We start from the raw sequence: 16,928 nt of genomic DNA on the forward strand, positions 1-16,928 counted from the left end.
GATTCGACCTCAAGTTTTTGCCAGAGTTCGCTTGAGACCGACGCAAGCGGATTCCCCAGCCAGCTTCTACCGACGTCCCCGTTTTCAATATTTCTTGTTTCTCCGCGGAGTTCGACAAAGGTGTCGTTCTCCAGAAGTCTCAGGTATGGTCTCTTCTTATGGCTGGCGAGCTTCCTTACGTAGTCTAATGAACTTTAAACGACCCTCCCCGATAGTCGACAGACTCTAAAATGTTCCCGACGACAGGTCCTTGGCTCAGACCCCTTGAGCCGCCTCGCGTCGCCATAGTCGTCAGGTTGTAATCTTCGATTGACCTGATGGCTATACTTTGACTTTCGCCTTGTCCAAGCCTCAGTCAAAGTGGGGGCTCTGTAGATACCTCATTTCTGCACCTCCCGCAAACCACCCGGTGATGATTGGGCCGCATGTTTGATACGCGGGCGATTTGTGACGATTCGTAAGATTATCGTCAAGTGATTGCTCAAATATTAATGTCGACCTCTTAGATGTCATCTACGTCCCGATACGGTCGTTTTGGCAGTAATTAGAGTACATTCGGAGTCCGGGTCAAAAACCGTCTCCATTTTCTGATAACTGTTGAATCCCGAGTCAGAATATTCTGGAATGTTCCGGATATTTCTATTCCATATTTTATAAGTTTTATCTTTTAGCAAGTAGATCTCCGTAATATTCATATAAAAAATTAAAGATAATCGAATTATTTCCGTCCTACCATAACTCAAACGCGGAAATCTTTCTTCAAAGGAGGAAACCTCCTGGGAATAGACGCAGGCAGTCTTTGCGCCTCTTCCAAGAGACGCATGCTCTGCGCCTCTTCCCAGGCCCTTCTTTGCATGTTTTACGTATCTTTTTCATATCTTTCCGAGATTCACTTCCAAAGAGTCTCCGAAACCCTAATTCCGTCGTGTGATTAGTATAAATAGGAGCCTTCGTTCCTCATATTTCTCACGCGAGTGTCCGCCCTTCTCTTCTCCCTTTGCATTCTAGACTTTGTTCTTACTATTTGGCGCCTACGTGCTTGAACTTTCGACCACGTAAGCTCGGATCTTTCCGGGTACCAGCCTCTCCGTTGCATGACCGACCAATTTGACCAACTACACTCAATCAACTTAAATTAATCAATCGTTTTCCTCTTACGAGGGCACTCTCTTTGCATTCGCGTCGAGCATTCACTAATCGATATCTTAGTCCTTCTCGTTCCGTCAACATGTAAGTCTGAGGGTGTAATCTCTCCTTTTGCTTATTTTATTTATTTATCATCATCAATTGTAAGGTTTACGTCGAGAATACCGTTAAAATCGATTTCTAAAACCCTTTGTTAAAATCTGTTTTTGCGGATTTCCGATGAAACGACGTCGAGAAAAGACGCAGAATCTGCTGCGCCTCTTGAAGGAGCGCAGTTCCTGTTGCGCCTCTTCGTGAGGCTGCCGCAGTTCCTGCTTCTTTTCTTCTTCCTCGTCCTCTGTAGTTCGCTTCTTTTTATTTGTTATTTGTTTGACCGTTAATTCTTTGATATAATCGTCACTGATAATTCACATGTATATTGTATCATATAATTCATCATTCATTAGCATGTTTTAATCGTCACAAATCCGACTTAAATCCTAAATAATCCATATTTACGGGTTTTCGTCATTAAATTCAAACCCGGATTTTAGATATTCAATTTGTTCATATTGAGTTTCTGGAATTCGTCATTGATATAGTTTTCGTCTGTTTATTCGTATGTTCATTGCGTATTCGTTGTATATCCGTCGTATTTAGCCTAATTGATTTATTTCAATAGAGGACTCATTAATGTTTTCATCATAATCTCATGTAATTAATTCGTTTGCATCCGTCTCACTCATGTTTTATTGCTTTTATGACCATCATTCACATGTAACTAACCTGTTAATCACTTTCATCCGAGTAAACATTATCAATCAATCACTAAATTTACCAATCGACATTAACGATTTGCAGTTCCGGCTTCACAGCCAGAACTCACCCTTGGAACAGACGCAAAGAATCGCTGCGCCTCTTCCGGAGGGCGCGATCTGCTGCGCTGTTCGAGATAAGTTACGTCCCGAACTCCTCTTACGCTTTGACGTAGTTTAATTAGTTTGCGCATTAACTAGCTATTATCGTAATATCGCTAAATTCACATTCGTATTTTATTCTTTTATTTCTTTTTCTCAAATTATCCGTTTTAAAGGTATTTTCGACATAAATCGCCTAATCCAATGTAATTTTCATTATTGTAATTATTGTATTCCGTTTATCATTTGTATGTTTTCACATATAAATCAATCTTAATTCCAACTTCGACCAAATTGTATGCTAATTAGTTGTTAACCGACTTAGTCTAAACTTCACATGTTAGGATTAAAACTTGGATGTTGCATTGCATGCATTATAACCGACGATATATCAAGTACGAATAACTTCCCTAATCATTAGTAGAGGCCGCTATCGAGGCGGGCGGGATTAGGTGTTCGATCAAAAGAGCTTCCTAATACGTACCCTCACCCCTTACTCCAGATCTCCGTGAGCACCCGTGTTCATTGGCATCCACGAGAGTCATTCTAGACATAGAATGCTAAGGGTAACGATTGCTTAGTGTTCATGTCACTACTTTGTGTCTTGACATGACACGAGGTATTCGAACGGTTCCAATTTCCCATAAAAATTGGTGGCGACTCCATACAAAATGCAAACGCTTGTTTTTCGACCTTCACCAAGCGCCCCCGTGGGCGGCCCGCTGTCCACAGTGGGAAGCACATGGGGGTGCCCCACTTTGTCCCCTCTCCCTTTTTGTGAGAGGTCACAAGCTTGTGACGGGATTAGCCCGTCACAAGCAAGACTAGCTGTTAATATAGTTACTTTTTTTGTCTTTGTAAGTGGTAAATGTTGTGACTTTGACTATTCCCGATTTGGACTAATTACTTTCGTGATTTGGCGACTTCTCTATTGAAATGCCTCCTTTCCAATTGATGTCATATCGGAACAGTTAACACCCTTACGCATGTCAGATTACTTTCGTGATTTGGCGATTTTTCTATTTTATTGCCTGCTTTACAATTGCTGACATCCAGGAACAGTTAACACCATTACGCATGTCCGTTCGCCGTTTACGATTCAGTAAAACTACCTCTCCTATTTACACAAAATCTCATTGAAGACGGCACGTATCCGTCACTTTGGAGTGACGGATACCATTTCCTCTCACAAATGACCCAAATAGAGGAGAGAGGGAAGCACATGGGGGTGCCCCCACCTTGTCCTCCCTATTCGTTTTGTGAGTGGCATTACCCGTCACTTGCTCCGACCCGTCTTCATCAAGACTAACTGTCCTATTTAAGCTCATTAGAAAGTAGTAAAACGTTTTGCCCTACTTAAGAACGTGATAAGACGCTACCAAGATTGACAAAGACCAAGTAAATAGGAGGGGGCCAATTAGTAAATGACAAGTGGACAAAGTTGAGTGTAAATGATCAAATTACTCCTAAAGTTTTCTTAAAATAGAAAGGACAACAATTGACTGAGACACCCCAATATGGAAAGTACAACAACTAACCGGGACAGAGGGAGTAATTTATAGTAGAGGTTTTGTTCTCCAAAGGTAGTCTTACGGTTTTCAGTTGACTGCACGTAAGCCATAGAAAGAACATTGAATATTTTAGAACAACCACACAGTTTAACAGTTATATAAGCATGACTGATTGGATCGATGCCGTAAATTTAATGAAATAATATGAAGGCATGAAGCATTGGTCAATTAAGCAAATGATCCATTTTTTATTAATCCCTTAAACATTCAGTATCCAGCTGATTATTTGATTAGTAACAATAATATGAAAAATGACACCTACACCTAGCTACTCTAACCTTTCTCTTTCTTAGAACCATCAGTTTATGCGAGCTCTGATGGTTCTAATTTGTGATGTTCAGCTAGACTCTTAAGACGAATATATTCGTAATATTCCTCTTAAGGTTAAAACAGGTCAAATAAGTTTCCCCAATAAAATGTATAGGAAATAGCAAAATATTAGTCTAAACTAAATAAATTGAATATTATTTAACTCAAGGAGCATAGCCTAAATTCTGTCTGGAGTGCTCGCACAAACACAGGATCAGCACCAAGTTAACAGCTGGTACCGAGGCTGCAGAGCTACTGTCATGACTCTCATATCTTAAATTTTTTACCAATTTTTGAGACACGTTTACCAAGAGTGATAATTGGCGGCTACAAATGCCGCAAACTGATTCAGAAGACTCAAGACAACTGTTTTCTCAATTCTCTGTGAAAAGAAACCTTATTTATATAACACCGTGATCGTCTCTTCTACATCAATATGTTGCTATGCATATGGCCAAAGACAAGTACAATATGTGCTTCTGAAGTAACAATAGAATGAGTTCTCCCCATATTCCACATCCTTACTTGCCTCAAGCTTAGAAAAGAAGTTGCCAGGCTTGGAATTCACACTATCACTCCTATAAAACAACATAAAAATTGATACTATTGCTGTAGAAATTATCCAAGATTCATATAGCCACAGAAAAAATCTATCGAATACAATACAAGAGTTAGCCTGTACGCACTATCACTTCACTGTCTCATATTTTATTTTACCTTTTCTACGGCTTCTTGCGTACATTTTCGGACAGCAAAGTGAGAGTTCGTGGTTTAGGACTATAGTTTAAGTCAAGCTTCTCCATTAATAAGATGTACGATAGAAAATATGGTATGGTTTTTTTTTTGGGAAAATGTAAGTTCTAATTAGATCAAATCAAAAGTCCCATACAAACTATTTTTCCGAGTCATACATGAAACAGACTCAATTACAACGAATACATTCCACCCATTCTAGAACTGAAGCATTTTTACTACGAATATTACATTGTGCTAAACGATTTTGAACATCAGTCTTCACCCGAGCTGCAACAGCCTGAGGTCTGAAGACATAACCATCAATTCTGCTGCAATTCCTGCTATGCCAAATGTGGTACATCAGACTAGCAAGAATCATAGCAATAACTTTCTTTTTACAGGCAGATGCTTGCCTTAAATCAATCCACCAACTGATGAGGTGCTGCAAGGGGAATCATAGCAATATGGTATGGTTTTGCTCAATGGTAGTTACCTTTTCTGTATACAATTTGATTAATATTGCTCAATAATCTGTATGTATCTGTCTGTCTAGACGTAGTCATTTGCACATGGATGCATGTGTCGCCTTTTTTTTTATGTTATGCGTTTAAATCTTTGTAAACGAAAAGACGTGACTAACACGTTTTCGCCTACATCAAAGCCTGTATTCGTGTCCTTGCCTCTTCTAGCGAATCTTTGCATGAGAGTACTATAGTTTATGTGTTACACCTGTTACTATTAACATAAATGTTTTTTTTTTTTGGCTTCTATCACTACGCCAAATCGGACCATCAATAAGGAGCGTATCACAACGGTTTAATGCATTTAATAACGACACTTAGATTACCGTTTTCAAAATATTGGCGGAAACCTATACCGCGCTAATAAGAATAATGGTTTCCGTCGAAAACCGTTCTTATTATAATGTGACAACGGTTGTTTAACAAACCGTTATCAAATACGTTTAACGATTTCCATAAACTCGTTATATAATCACCCTTATCAACGGTTGTTAGACAACCGTTACCAGTTTAAGAAAACGGCGTTTCGAAAACCGTTACTAAATTAACACTAGCAACGGTTTTTGGTACCCGGTTTTATGTTATAGCTACGGGTTTCTTGCAACCGTTATCATTTGCTATTATGATATAACGGTTCCTGTGTACCCATTGTCATTTATCATTTACGAGTGAAAAATAACCGTTATATACTTTTTTCAATGTAAATTATTCAACCGATGCATGTATGATAAATAATGAACCGTTGCATGCATTGTTTTGTTTGACCATTATTTACTATCCGTCCATTATTATATCCACACATGCATACATATTTTCCTATAAAAGAGTTAAGCATAAGATAAGGACCTGAACTTTGCTATGTTTTCCAGTTAAGGACTTATACTTCAAAATTTTCCAGTTAAGGACCTCCCACCCTAATTCTGTCAAATTTGCCGTTATAAAATTAAATACAGTTAAATAAATTTCTTTTTAGGGATTAAAACAAGAGTTTTTTGTCTAACACCACCTTATAAAAAAGGTTTTTGCGAAACACCACCTTTTAAAAAAATTCTGGCATTTTGGTACCTTTAAAAACTAAAAATTGTAAAACACAACCAAATTGCCGAAGTTTGACCAAATTGAAAAAATTTTGGCATTGACTTCGTCTTATTAACATTCTCAGGCGTCATTTGTAACAATTTTAAATCAAAACCCAAACTTTCTCAACACCACACGGCTAATCTCCCTTTTTCCATCTTATTTTCTTCATCTCCTTCATCGCACTGTTTCCCTCTTCACTCTATCATCTCCATCATTCGTCATCTAGCTCCTGCTTTATTAACAAGTCTTCTTAATGAAACTTAGATTATGGTTGCTTGCGCATATGTGCTTTCAATGCATTTGCATTCAAGCAATTTAACACATCCTCAAAGAAATTAAGTGTGAAAAGTCCCACTGAAAAATAAATATATGTGTATTAATTCCGGCAGGAAACTGGGCATGATTAAGGATATGTGCTTGGTGATTGAGTATATGTGCTTTCCTTTTCCGGTGGAGAGCATATGCGCTTTCAATTGCTTGATTACATATTTGTTATAAGATGAAATTTCAGTTCCCTCTTCATTGTTTCTCAACTCTGTCATTCGGCATATAGCTTCTTCCCGTATTTTGCTTCTTTCAATGATGTCTTCAAATGTGCTGGAATACTCATATCGACATTTGAGTATTAATGAGTATGTTAAGTGAAAAGTGAGGCGACAAAAGAGAAGAGAGGAGAAAGGAAGAGAAGACAGAAGATAGTGAAGAGGAAATGGAGGGAAAAACTATGGTGGGAATATAAGGGGGAAAATAGAGGGAAACTGCCGGAGTTTTTACAATAATACCCAGTTTCCGGCCATTCAGTGGTGTCTTACAATTTTTATTTTTTAAAGGTACCAAAATGCCAGAATTTTTTTTAAAGGTGGTGTTTCACAAAAACCTTTTTTTATAAGGTGGTGTTAGACAAAAAACTCTTAAAACAACTCAATATTACAAAACCATCATGGCAAAGTGACGTAAAACTCATCTATACTAAAACTAAAATAATGGAATAGATATCTCGAGAAAGCCAAGTCATTTATATGGCTAAAGCTCCCAAAACAATTCTACTACCATTACATAGTTTGTTATTTGCTCCCTGTGACATCAAATCAAATCAACGTTAGCACTTAGCAGCTATTCTTATTAGCCAAATTAAGACCTTTGAAAAGAAATTCAAAGCTAGATCGATGATTGGGAGAAGCTTTGCTACGGAATGTGTAGAAGTAGATATGGATTTTTTATATGTAAACCCAGAAATTGTGGTATGGACAGAAAAGTTTACAGTCGCACACCAAATGTTCGACGAATTGACGGAATTGAATTCATTCGAAAACTTACATTTAGATCAATTAACAATACTTGCACAATTGCACATGATAATATTGTGTTAGAAACTGACGAACCATGTGAATTCACCATTTCAGCTATTTTTTAATCCCATTTTTGTGCTTTAAACCCCATTTGAATTTACTTGGATCATTGGATGTAGGAGAGAATGACAGGGATTTCATAAGCCCAAAACTATGGGAAAATAAGTAACGGTGTTAGAGTTGAGTCCCTAAACTGTAAAGTTTCATAGTTGAGGTCCTTACTTGGAAAAAAAACGATAGTATAGATCCTCGTCTTTGGGTTAACTCCTTAACTCCCTTAAACCCCTCTACTTTCACTCCCCTGCTCCTCCGTTTCTCCTCAGTCCTCACTAACCCTAACCATCACCAAGCACCTACTACCAACCCTCACAAACACCAACCATGACCACAACCCTATTACCACGACTGCCCAACTACCACAGTTGTACCAACAACCCAAGCCTCAGACATCAGCAACCACCCACCATACATACATACATTTGGAGTTATAAAATCCATATACAGAGTTCCGGCCAATTTAATATTTAATATTTGTTTTATTTCTTCCTCACAAAATAAAGCATCCCCCTTAAACTAAAAGAATAAGAGATCTCTAAGTTTTCCCGCCTAAATGAATTAGACTATAAATGGGCTTCATAACATCATATATACAACTAGGCTATCCTGATTAATTTTGACTTATGCTATAAATGGGTTTCATAATATCATATCTACAAGTGCACCATACTGATTAATTTCATACATAAATAATTCTATACCATTTAATAAAGGGGATAATATTTTTTTTAAATTTGTATAGATATATTAATATGATATTCTTATTTTATTACATACATGAAATTGCACTATATGTACAATGTGGTAGAATATTTTTACTATTATTATTTTTAAAACTAAACATTACGGCAAAGAACATGTTTTTAGGAAATGTTTTTTAATTAGTTTTATTTTTCTATCTTTTGATACAAACGTACAGGTTGAGAGTATTCATAAATTGTTATTCCTTCTAAAAAGAAAAACTTATGACATACTCCCTCCATACCACACCAAAGGTAACATGGACCCATTTTTCTCCTCACAAAAAGTGGGTCCATGTTACCTTTGGTGTGGTATGAAGGGAGTATTTTTTCTTACCCTTTAACTTAATATATATATCTTTGCTCCATACTATATGAAAACTTAAATTTTGGTTAATTTTTTTTAATTGTTTATATAACGGCTTTAGTAGATATAATGATATAATTAAAAACAATATTTTTTTAAAACAAAGTTAATAACATAATTTCGGTTTCGACAATCTTATACGGAGTAAAAATGTTGAACAATCTTTTTTCTAGCTCTTAATACAAAATATTATTAATAGTAAATTTTATAATTAAATTTCAAATGTAGTTTACCAATAGTATAATTGTTAAATTCTCTAATATTCCTATCTACAAAACCGCGCATTTGCGCGGGATCTCTACTAGTAAAGTATTCATTGAGATAGAGGGTGTAATAATATTAGTTGGATTAATGTTATACTTCCTTCATATCATTCAATTCTATACATTTGTTTTATACACGTATATCAATGCTTGTTTTCTTTTATTTATATCTTTAGTTACATATTAGTAAAAATTATAAAAATTTGTTATTCACAATGTACTCGGTAAAACAATTTAAACAAGATTTCACATGACTATCTTTTATGCTATATATTAGAAGTTGTATTAAAAATTTTCCGCACTTATAAATAGTGTCAAAAAAGATAAATTTATAGAATTGAATAAAACGAAAGTATTATACAAGTAAATCTTAATTAGGCACTAGACAACTCCTCTAGGACAAGTTGCAAAGTCAACGTGGGGTAATGAGAAGTGAGTGGGAAAATGAGATGGAATGACAGTTGAGGGAAAGTGGCAGTCGTAGAGTCGTAAAACCCGATCCCTCTATCCTTATGTACAGTCGTACATTTGACCTTTCTTAATCAATTTGACCATCAATTATTTGTGTTTTGCCGATTTCATACTTATTCGATCGTCGTCCTCACTCCCTCCACTTATTTCTATGGCTATCAAGTGGAGTATCAACTCAGTCAACGATTTCTTTATTTATTATTCTCCATATTTGCTCCTTTATCTTCATTCTCCATTTTATTTCGTCTCTCTCTTTACTGGTATGTTTCTTTCTACTTTCAACCCTCTCTATCCTTATCTTTTTTACTACTCGTCTCAATCATGTGTTTATCTTCGATTCTCACTAATTGTAAAATGTAAACAATAATTACGACGTAAGCAAGGAGTATAAATTCTTCTGCTTATCTCTTAGCTACAATTAGGTCTTCTTTCTTTATTGTTGATTTGTAGATGTTATTTTGATTATTGGAAGTCCAACATAAAAAGGCAATGTTTCATAATGTACAACACTTTGCACGTGAGGCAAAACAAAGCAATTTGCACCTACTAGATTCGGAAACTGTAAAAGAAAAATTGAGACATTTATAAGTAAAACGTAAAGAATTGATTGAAACAGAGAAAATATCCATTGGTTTTTTTTTTTTTTTTTTTTTTTTAATGTTTTTCCTCATTTTCTATAATTCTAAGGTACTTTAGGTGTACCGGTTCATGGTCAATGAGAAAGCTCATGTTTTATTCTAGTTAGATCATGAGAATTTGTGGCTATTTATAGATAATGTTGTTAACTATTTATTGGCTAGGGCGTACATTGACGTGGTACACCAGATAGGCATAATAATTTCTCGTTGATAATACCCTTACTTCATTGACGCTCAAATCCACTATTGTTATGGTACTCACAATTAGGGAGGGATGAGAGGACCTGACCTGTCGGGTTTGGGTCTCATTTTCTCAGACCCAATTGGCAAGCGTCCGATATGGGTCTGGCTGTCTGAGATTAATCCCTGCTGCAAAGATTGTGAACTTATTGTTTTGGTAAATTGTTTGCTAGATTGATAAATCCTGGTCGTTCAGCACCGAGTAAGATGCTTCCACTCTACATATTCTTGGCCTACTCATGCTTAGCGTTTCACTTGGCCGCTGGAATAGGCAATGCTACTGCCATTCAGCTCCTTAAAGATTCCGAAACTATATTTTCTCCAAATGCTACCTACAAGCTTGGGTTTTTCAGTCCTCCAAACAATACAGATAGGTATCTTGGGATATCTTTCAATCAAGTTTCACCAACATATTTCGTATGGGTAGCAAACCGGGACAACCCCCTTAAGGATTCCACGGGAGTATTAAGACTATCGGAGGGCAGGAGTCTTGAAATTGTTGACAAGAAAAATGACACATTTTGGTCGTTCAAATTTTCAAGTCCTGCAACTAATGCTAGTTTGAAGATTCAGCTTTTAGATTCTGGGAATCTCTGTGTAGTAGCCCTCGATAAAGGTGGGAATAGTACAGTGATATGGCAGAGCTTTGATTACCCAACTGACTCACTCTTGCCAAACATGAAGATCACAGTTAAAAATACCACTGCCACGAGGTTACACGCTTGGACAGGCCCGTCAGATCCATCGGAAGGAAGGTTCACTGTCGGTCTTGATTCTTCAATTAATCCTCAATTAGTAATTTGGGATGGTAATAAACGTCATTATCGAACTGGTCCATGGAACGGTAATCTTTTTCTGGGAATGACATATACTGATCCAACTAATGATTATGCTGACATTTACATTCAGAATAATGTTGCCGAAGATGAAGTTACATTACTTTACACAGGAGCAAATCAGTTGTCCTTTTCACACTACTACTTCAGTTATGATGGTTCACTAAATGAGATATGGTGGGACTCGGGAAAGAGGTCTTGGCGATCACTGTATAAGGCTCCTGATAGCCAGTGTGATTATTATGGCAAATGTGGAAGTTATGGTACCTGTAACTTGGAAAAAGCGCCTATTTGTGAATGTCTAAGGGGATTCGTACCAAACAATACCCAGGAATGGAAGGCAGGAAACTGGTCTAGTGGTTGTGTCAGAAAGACACCCTTACAGTGTGGGAAACAAGGGAGCGTACAAGACGGTTTTCTACTCCTGAAATATGTAAAATTACCAGACCTTGAATTGTGGTTACAGGGAGTAAGTCCAAATGACTGCAGAACCCTGTGTTTAAACAACTGTTCCTGTCTGGCTTACGCGTACGATCCTGGTGCAGGCTGCATGTACTGGAGTCAAACATTGATCGATATTCAGCAATTTACCATCGGTGGGATTGATCTTAACCTTCGTCTGGCACATTCTGAACTTGGTAATTTTACCATCGATGGGATTGATCATAGTGTATAGACTATAGTGCATACATAAATTTTGGGAGAAATATCTAAAACTGCTATTTTTCCTGGACTTGTAGGTAAGAAGAGTAGAGTTAAAGCTGTTATTGTAGCAACATTGACTGTTGGTACTGGCTTGATTATCGCACTCATTATCTTGTGGATCTTTTTAAGTCGAAGTCGAGGTCGAGGAAAAGGTAACATTATTTTCGCATGTTTCATTGCTAATAGCTTTACATTAAGATGTAATAAAACAAAATGGCTCACTAAACTTGGTGCAGTTCCTTTTTTTGTGAAGTGGCAATCTATCAATGCAATTTATGATTTTATGATACAATTTTCTTTATGGGTCAACTTCTCTGTGTTGGCAAATCCGGTAAGGCTGCGTAGATCATTCCCCCTAACCACACTATTTACGCCCCTTGAGATACTAGAGTGATGTTAATATGTTATTTGTCAACAGTCCTGATAGTGTTGGACGCAAGTGTGTTTCCTACTGTCCTGCAAACCTTTTCGGCCTAAATTGAAGTCTCATGTCGTGTCAAAGTCAAGAGTGTTGTGTCATGTTGGAAGGCGTTTTCTGTCGATATGGGACACATAAGCATTGTGCATCGCTGGGAGCAGTACTTTTATTGGTTTAAACTATATAATACTCTGTATCACTTTATTGACAGCTCTTGCATTTTCATTAGAAAAACAAGCCAATAGGAACAACATCTTGGACCAACTTAACCATAGGGATCATAAGAGCCAAAGGAAACTCGAAGATCTACCGTTAATTGATTTTATAGATCTAGCAGAGGCCACAGACAACTTTCACAACAACCAGATGCTCGGACAAGGTGGTTTTGGGCAGGTCTACAAGGTAAGTTTGACTAAACACCAAGTACACCGCGCTTCAATCGGAGACTTAGTTGCTATGTATAAGCAGATGTTGAATTCTTTTTTTCAGGGAAAACTGAGAGATGGGCGAGAAATAGCTGTGAAAAGGCTTTCAGCTGCTTCTTTACAAGGAGTGGAAGAGTTTATGAATGAAGTGGTTGTTATTTCTAGACTGCAGCATAAGAATCTTGTGAGCCTTATTGGTTTCTGTGATGAAGGACAAGAAAAAATGTTGGTCTATGAGTACATGCCTAATAAGAGCTTGGATGCGTTTCTGTTCGGTATGTGCTACATTTTCCTACAATATATTGTCATTATTCCTCTGAAACTTGCTATTATTGATTGAGCAAAAAAAACTCAAATTAGACCGCTGTGTAGTATACAACTGCCTCACACCGTGTCATACCTCTCATTTAGTGATAGCAATTAGCAATGATGAAATATGTACTTTTCTAATGAAATACAGCTTTGTAGTTTTCAAAGTTCACTTATTCAAATAGTTTGTTTTTGTATCTATCTAGATTCCACCAAACGAGAACTTCTTGACTGGCGTAAACGCTTCAACATCATCGAAGGAATATGTCGAGGCCTGATATATCTTCATAGAGATTCAAGATTAAGGATTATTCACAGGGATCTCAAAGCAAGCAACATTTTGTTGGACGAACAACTTAATTCAAAGATTGCAGACTTTGGCATGGCAAGGATCTTTGGTCATGGTCAAGTTCAAGATGAAACCAGAAGGGTTGTTGGCACATAGTAAGTAGCAACTAAACTAACCCAATTAGATGTTTTCATGCCCAAGTTTGGATGTGTGGCGGTTGATTCCTATAATCCTTGACCGGATAGTAACATTAGTAAGTTGGGTTTAGGGGATATGGGGGGTTATATATTCCTCCCTCCAAGCTACATTTAACTACTCTCAATATGGAAATATTATAAGCTATGTTATTGCGATTCTTTTTACGACCAAACGCATCCGTGTTGAGATACTCGAAAATAATTAAGACACTAATACACTTCATTGTTAGCCAAAAATGTGAAATATTTCTGATACTAACCAAGGCCGAGTAAGATGGTTGTAACTTATAAGACGCTATTGTACGAAAGTAACAGCTTGTATGTTACTGGTTAGTTTCTAAATGCATTTTGTTTCATCAATGATGTAGTGGTTATATGGCGCCAGAGTATGCAATGGATGGTTATTTCTCGGAGAAGTCAGATGTGTACAGTTTTGGTGTACTCTTGCTAGAACTCTTAACAGCAAAGAAGAATAAGGCCTTCTGGTACGAGGATGAATCACTCACACTCCTCGGATATGTAAGTTGGCTGAAACTTCTTACTCTTTTTTATTTTTACACACTAATAATATTTTAATCTGAAGTTCAAAATATGACTTTTCCAGGTTTGGAAACTATGGGCAGAGGGCAATGCAGGGTCGATTATCGATCCAGTGATATATGTTCCACATAACAAGGAGGAGATTAATAGGTCCTTACAAGTGGGACTGTTGTGTGTTCAGGAAAATGTGAATGATCGGCCAAATATGTCAACTGTGATGTCGATGTTTTCTAGTGATATTACAGATCTTCCATGGCCTAAAGAACCCGGGTTCAATAAGAGGCATGTGGTTACTGAAACCATAACCACTCAACTGCATCAAATTTCCGGGGAAAACATATCTATTACAGCTATCAGTGGTCGATAGTTTGTCAGTGTAATGAAGTACTCTTCATTGATTGCTCAAAGTCTGTATATGATTCGTTGCACATACTGCATACACTCTTGAAGAATTGGTAGAGCTGCTGTAAAAACACTGGTTAGCGTCTATTTTGACACGCCACACAACCTAGAGCAACTTCAGAATGCTGGAACAATCGAGGTAGATTTTTGTGTTTGCTATCGGAGGGGAGTAGCATGGGATTTGTAGAATTGTGTTTGCTATCAGAGGGGACTAGCATGGGAACTTCTAAGTGTTCGATGAGGACGAGAAGCTTAAGATTCGGCCTATCTGATCTCTACGTTTTCCGCCCATCTTTATGTATAACTAAATATTGATAATGGCAAAGCGATTATTCATGAAATTTATTTTAGTTAATATCATGTTTGGAATTTAAGGGAATTTTAGTAGTATATATTTTTAACGTAATAAGCAAAATTAATTGTTAAACAAATATTACCAACTTCTGTTTCTACCATTAAACGTAGTAGAACATATGTAAACACCTATTCCATAAATTTGAAATATGCTAGAATTTGAGCCATCCAAAAATTAAATAACTTGCAGCCCACATGGCCAGGTGGCGGATTCAGAAAATATGTTTCCGGTGTCCTTTATAGCATTTTATATATATTGTTCAATGAAAATGATATTTCTAACATAAAATTAAGGCCAAAAACATATAAAAAACATTTCTTTCCGGTCCCATACCCCAAGGCATAGATCCGCCAATGCCACATGCCCCGTCTGTTTGGCGCTCTAGTCCCAATAAATATATAAATATAAGTTATTGATCTTAAATCTTAATGGGTTACATTTTATATGTTGAATAATATCAGTCAACTTATTATTAATTTTAAATCATTGAGTGATAACACTCACCTAATACACAAATTTTGAATAAATCAGGTTAGCTAAGTACTCGATGCTTTTGTGACTCATTTTACACCACTTTTAACTACAAGAATAAGTTTTACTCTGCTCAACTATTTTAGGAAGGAGTTCATTATTCGTCTATTTGATAAAAATTGGGCTTTACATTTGACTTATATAATCTTATTGTTATATAACTAGTATAGTTCCCGTGCAAATGCACGGTTTTTATAGGTAAGGATGTTTGAGTTTGTAACAATTAAAATAGGGTAATTTAACTCCTTAAATTTAATGATAAAATATTCTATTGTTGGTGTTTCATATCAAAAACTGGAAAATACAACGAATAAGAACTGGAAAATACAATAGGAAGAATCCTAAGGAGATGATTTTAGGCAAATTAATAGACAATAAATTTATTTTAAACAAATAAATTTCAAAGTGAGAATTTAAAGGAGTAATAGGTAAGATAAGGGACCCAACTATGGGTTATTTTACAGATAAGGGACTCAACTTCTAAATAGTACAGTTAAGGGACTCCGTTATAACGCCGTTATCCCATATTGTTCAATCCTTGATATGTCCACGAAAAAAATGGCGCCAATGTGTGCTGCAAGTATATTTTATTAAAAAAAGGAAATAAAATAATTAAATTCTAGAAGTCACTTAGATCAAATCTAAACTGATATACAAAACCCTCTCCATCTTCCCCAAAATCAAAAATCAGGGCATCCTTTCTGGAGAAACAACCAAGTAAGTGATACTAATTACTCCTAATTAATTGTTCAATTTAAGTTTTCTCTTGTGATATTAATCTATTTCAATTATTTTTTGCATGAATACCTTATTGTATATGGAGTTGTCAGGATGGTGGTTTCTTAAATTACTTCATTTCTTCTCAAGTAACAATTTTTTTATTCAACAATAATTATGTATGCTTTTATAATCACATATACAAAAATCCATGTGTTAAATTTGTAAGGGTTAACCATAGTTTTAGCAGTAAACCCAAAACTAGATGAAGTATGATAATTTGTCAATTTCGTTTGTTTTAGCTTGGTTGTTCATAGATGTTTACTAATTTCATTTATTAGAACTTATATTAACTGGAGCTTGATTTTGTGTTGTATACATTTTTATTGAATTTTGTGTTGTATACGTTTTTGTCAAACATTGCTGCTTGTCTTATTTTCTTTCACATGTTCATATTCATAGATTATGACTGAAATTTTGTTTTCGTATACGTTTTTTTGTTTTCGTAAAGTTATTACATGTTTTTCTATTAAATCATTTGGCGGATGATATGGTAGAGACCAACCAAGTTGCATATTATTCCAATTTTGAAGGTCAACAAACATTACGTGGCATTACTACAATGCGTGATTTCACTTTTTACGACCAATCTCAAACTAGCACAACATCTACGGGCATGCCCACTTTAATGGACTCTAGCGGAAGAAATTGTGTTACAAGTCGCACATGGCAAGGTAATTTGTTAATTTTAACGTACCTAGTTTCGTTATTATGCCGGCATAATGTGTGCTTTTTGTATGCATTGTTAGCCAATTAGGTTT

At 36.2% G+C, this 16,928-nt stretch overlaps 1 protein-coding gene across 2 annotated transcripts; it reads left to right on the forward strand.

Moving 5' to 3' along the window:
* The first annotated feature begins 10,519 nt into the window (after positions 1-10,519).
* LOC141592213 (G-type lectin S-receptor-like serine/threonine-protein kinase At1g11300) lies at positions 10,520-14,873 on the forward strand. Of its 2 annotated transcripts, none has more exons than XM_074412817.1 (7): positions 10,520-11,857; positions 11,960-12,076; positions 12,572-12,744; positions 12,832-13,042; positions 13,283-13,520; positions 13,931-14,081; positions 14,167-14,873. In XM_074412817.1, exons 1-7 carry the CDS (start codon positions 10,591-10,593, stop codon positions 14,467-14,469), a joined length of 2,460 nt encoding a protein of 819 aa, XP_074268918.1. In that variant the 5' UTR covers positions 10,520-10,590; the 3' UTR covers positions 14,470-14,873. The 2 variants fall into 2 exon arrangements, with proteins under 2 accessions (XP_074268918.1, XP_074268917.1); XM_074412816.1 differs by having other exon boundaries at positions 10,521-11,857; positions 12,554-12,744.
* Positions 14,874-16,928: the final 2,055 nt, after the last annotated feature.

Source organism: Silene latifolia, chromosome 7 (assembly GCF_048544455.1).
Source record: "Silene latifolia isolate original U9 population chromosome 7, ASM4854445v1, whole genome shotgun sequence".
Taxonomy (NCBI): Eukaryota; Viridiplantae; Streptophyta; class Magnoliopsida; order Caryophyllales; family Caryophyllaceae; genus Silene; species Silene latifolia.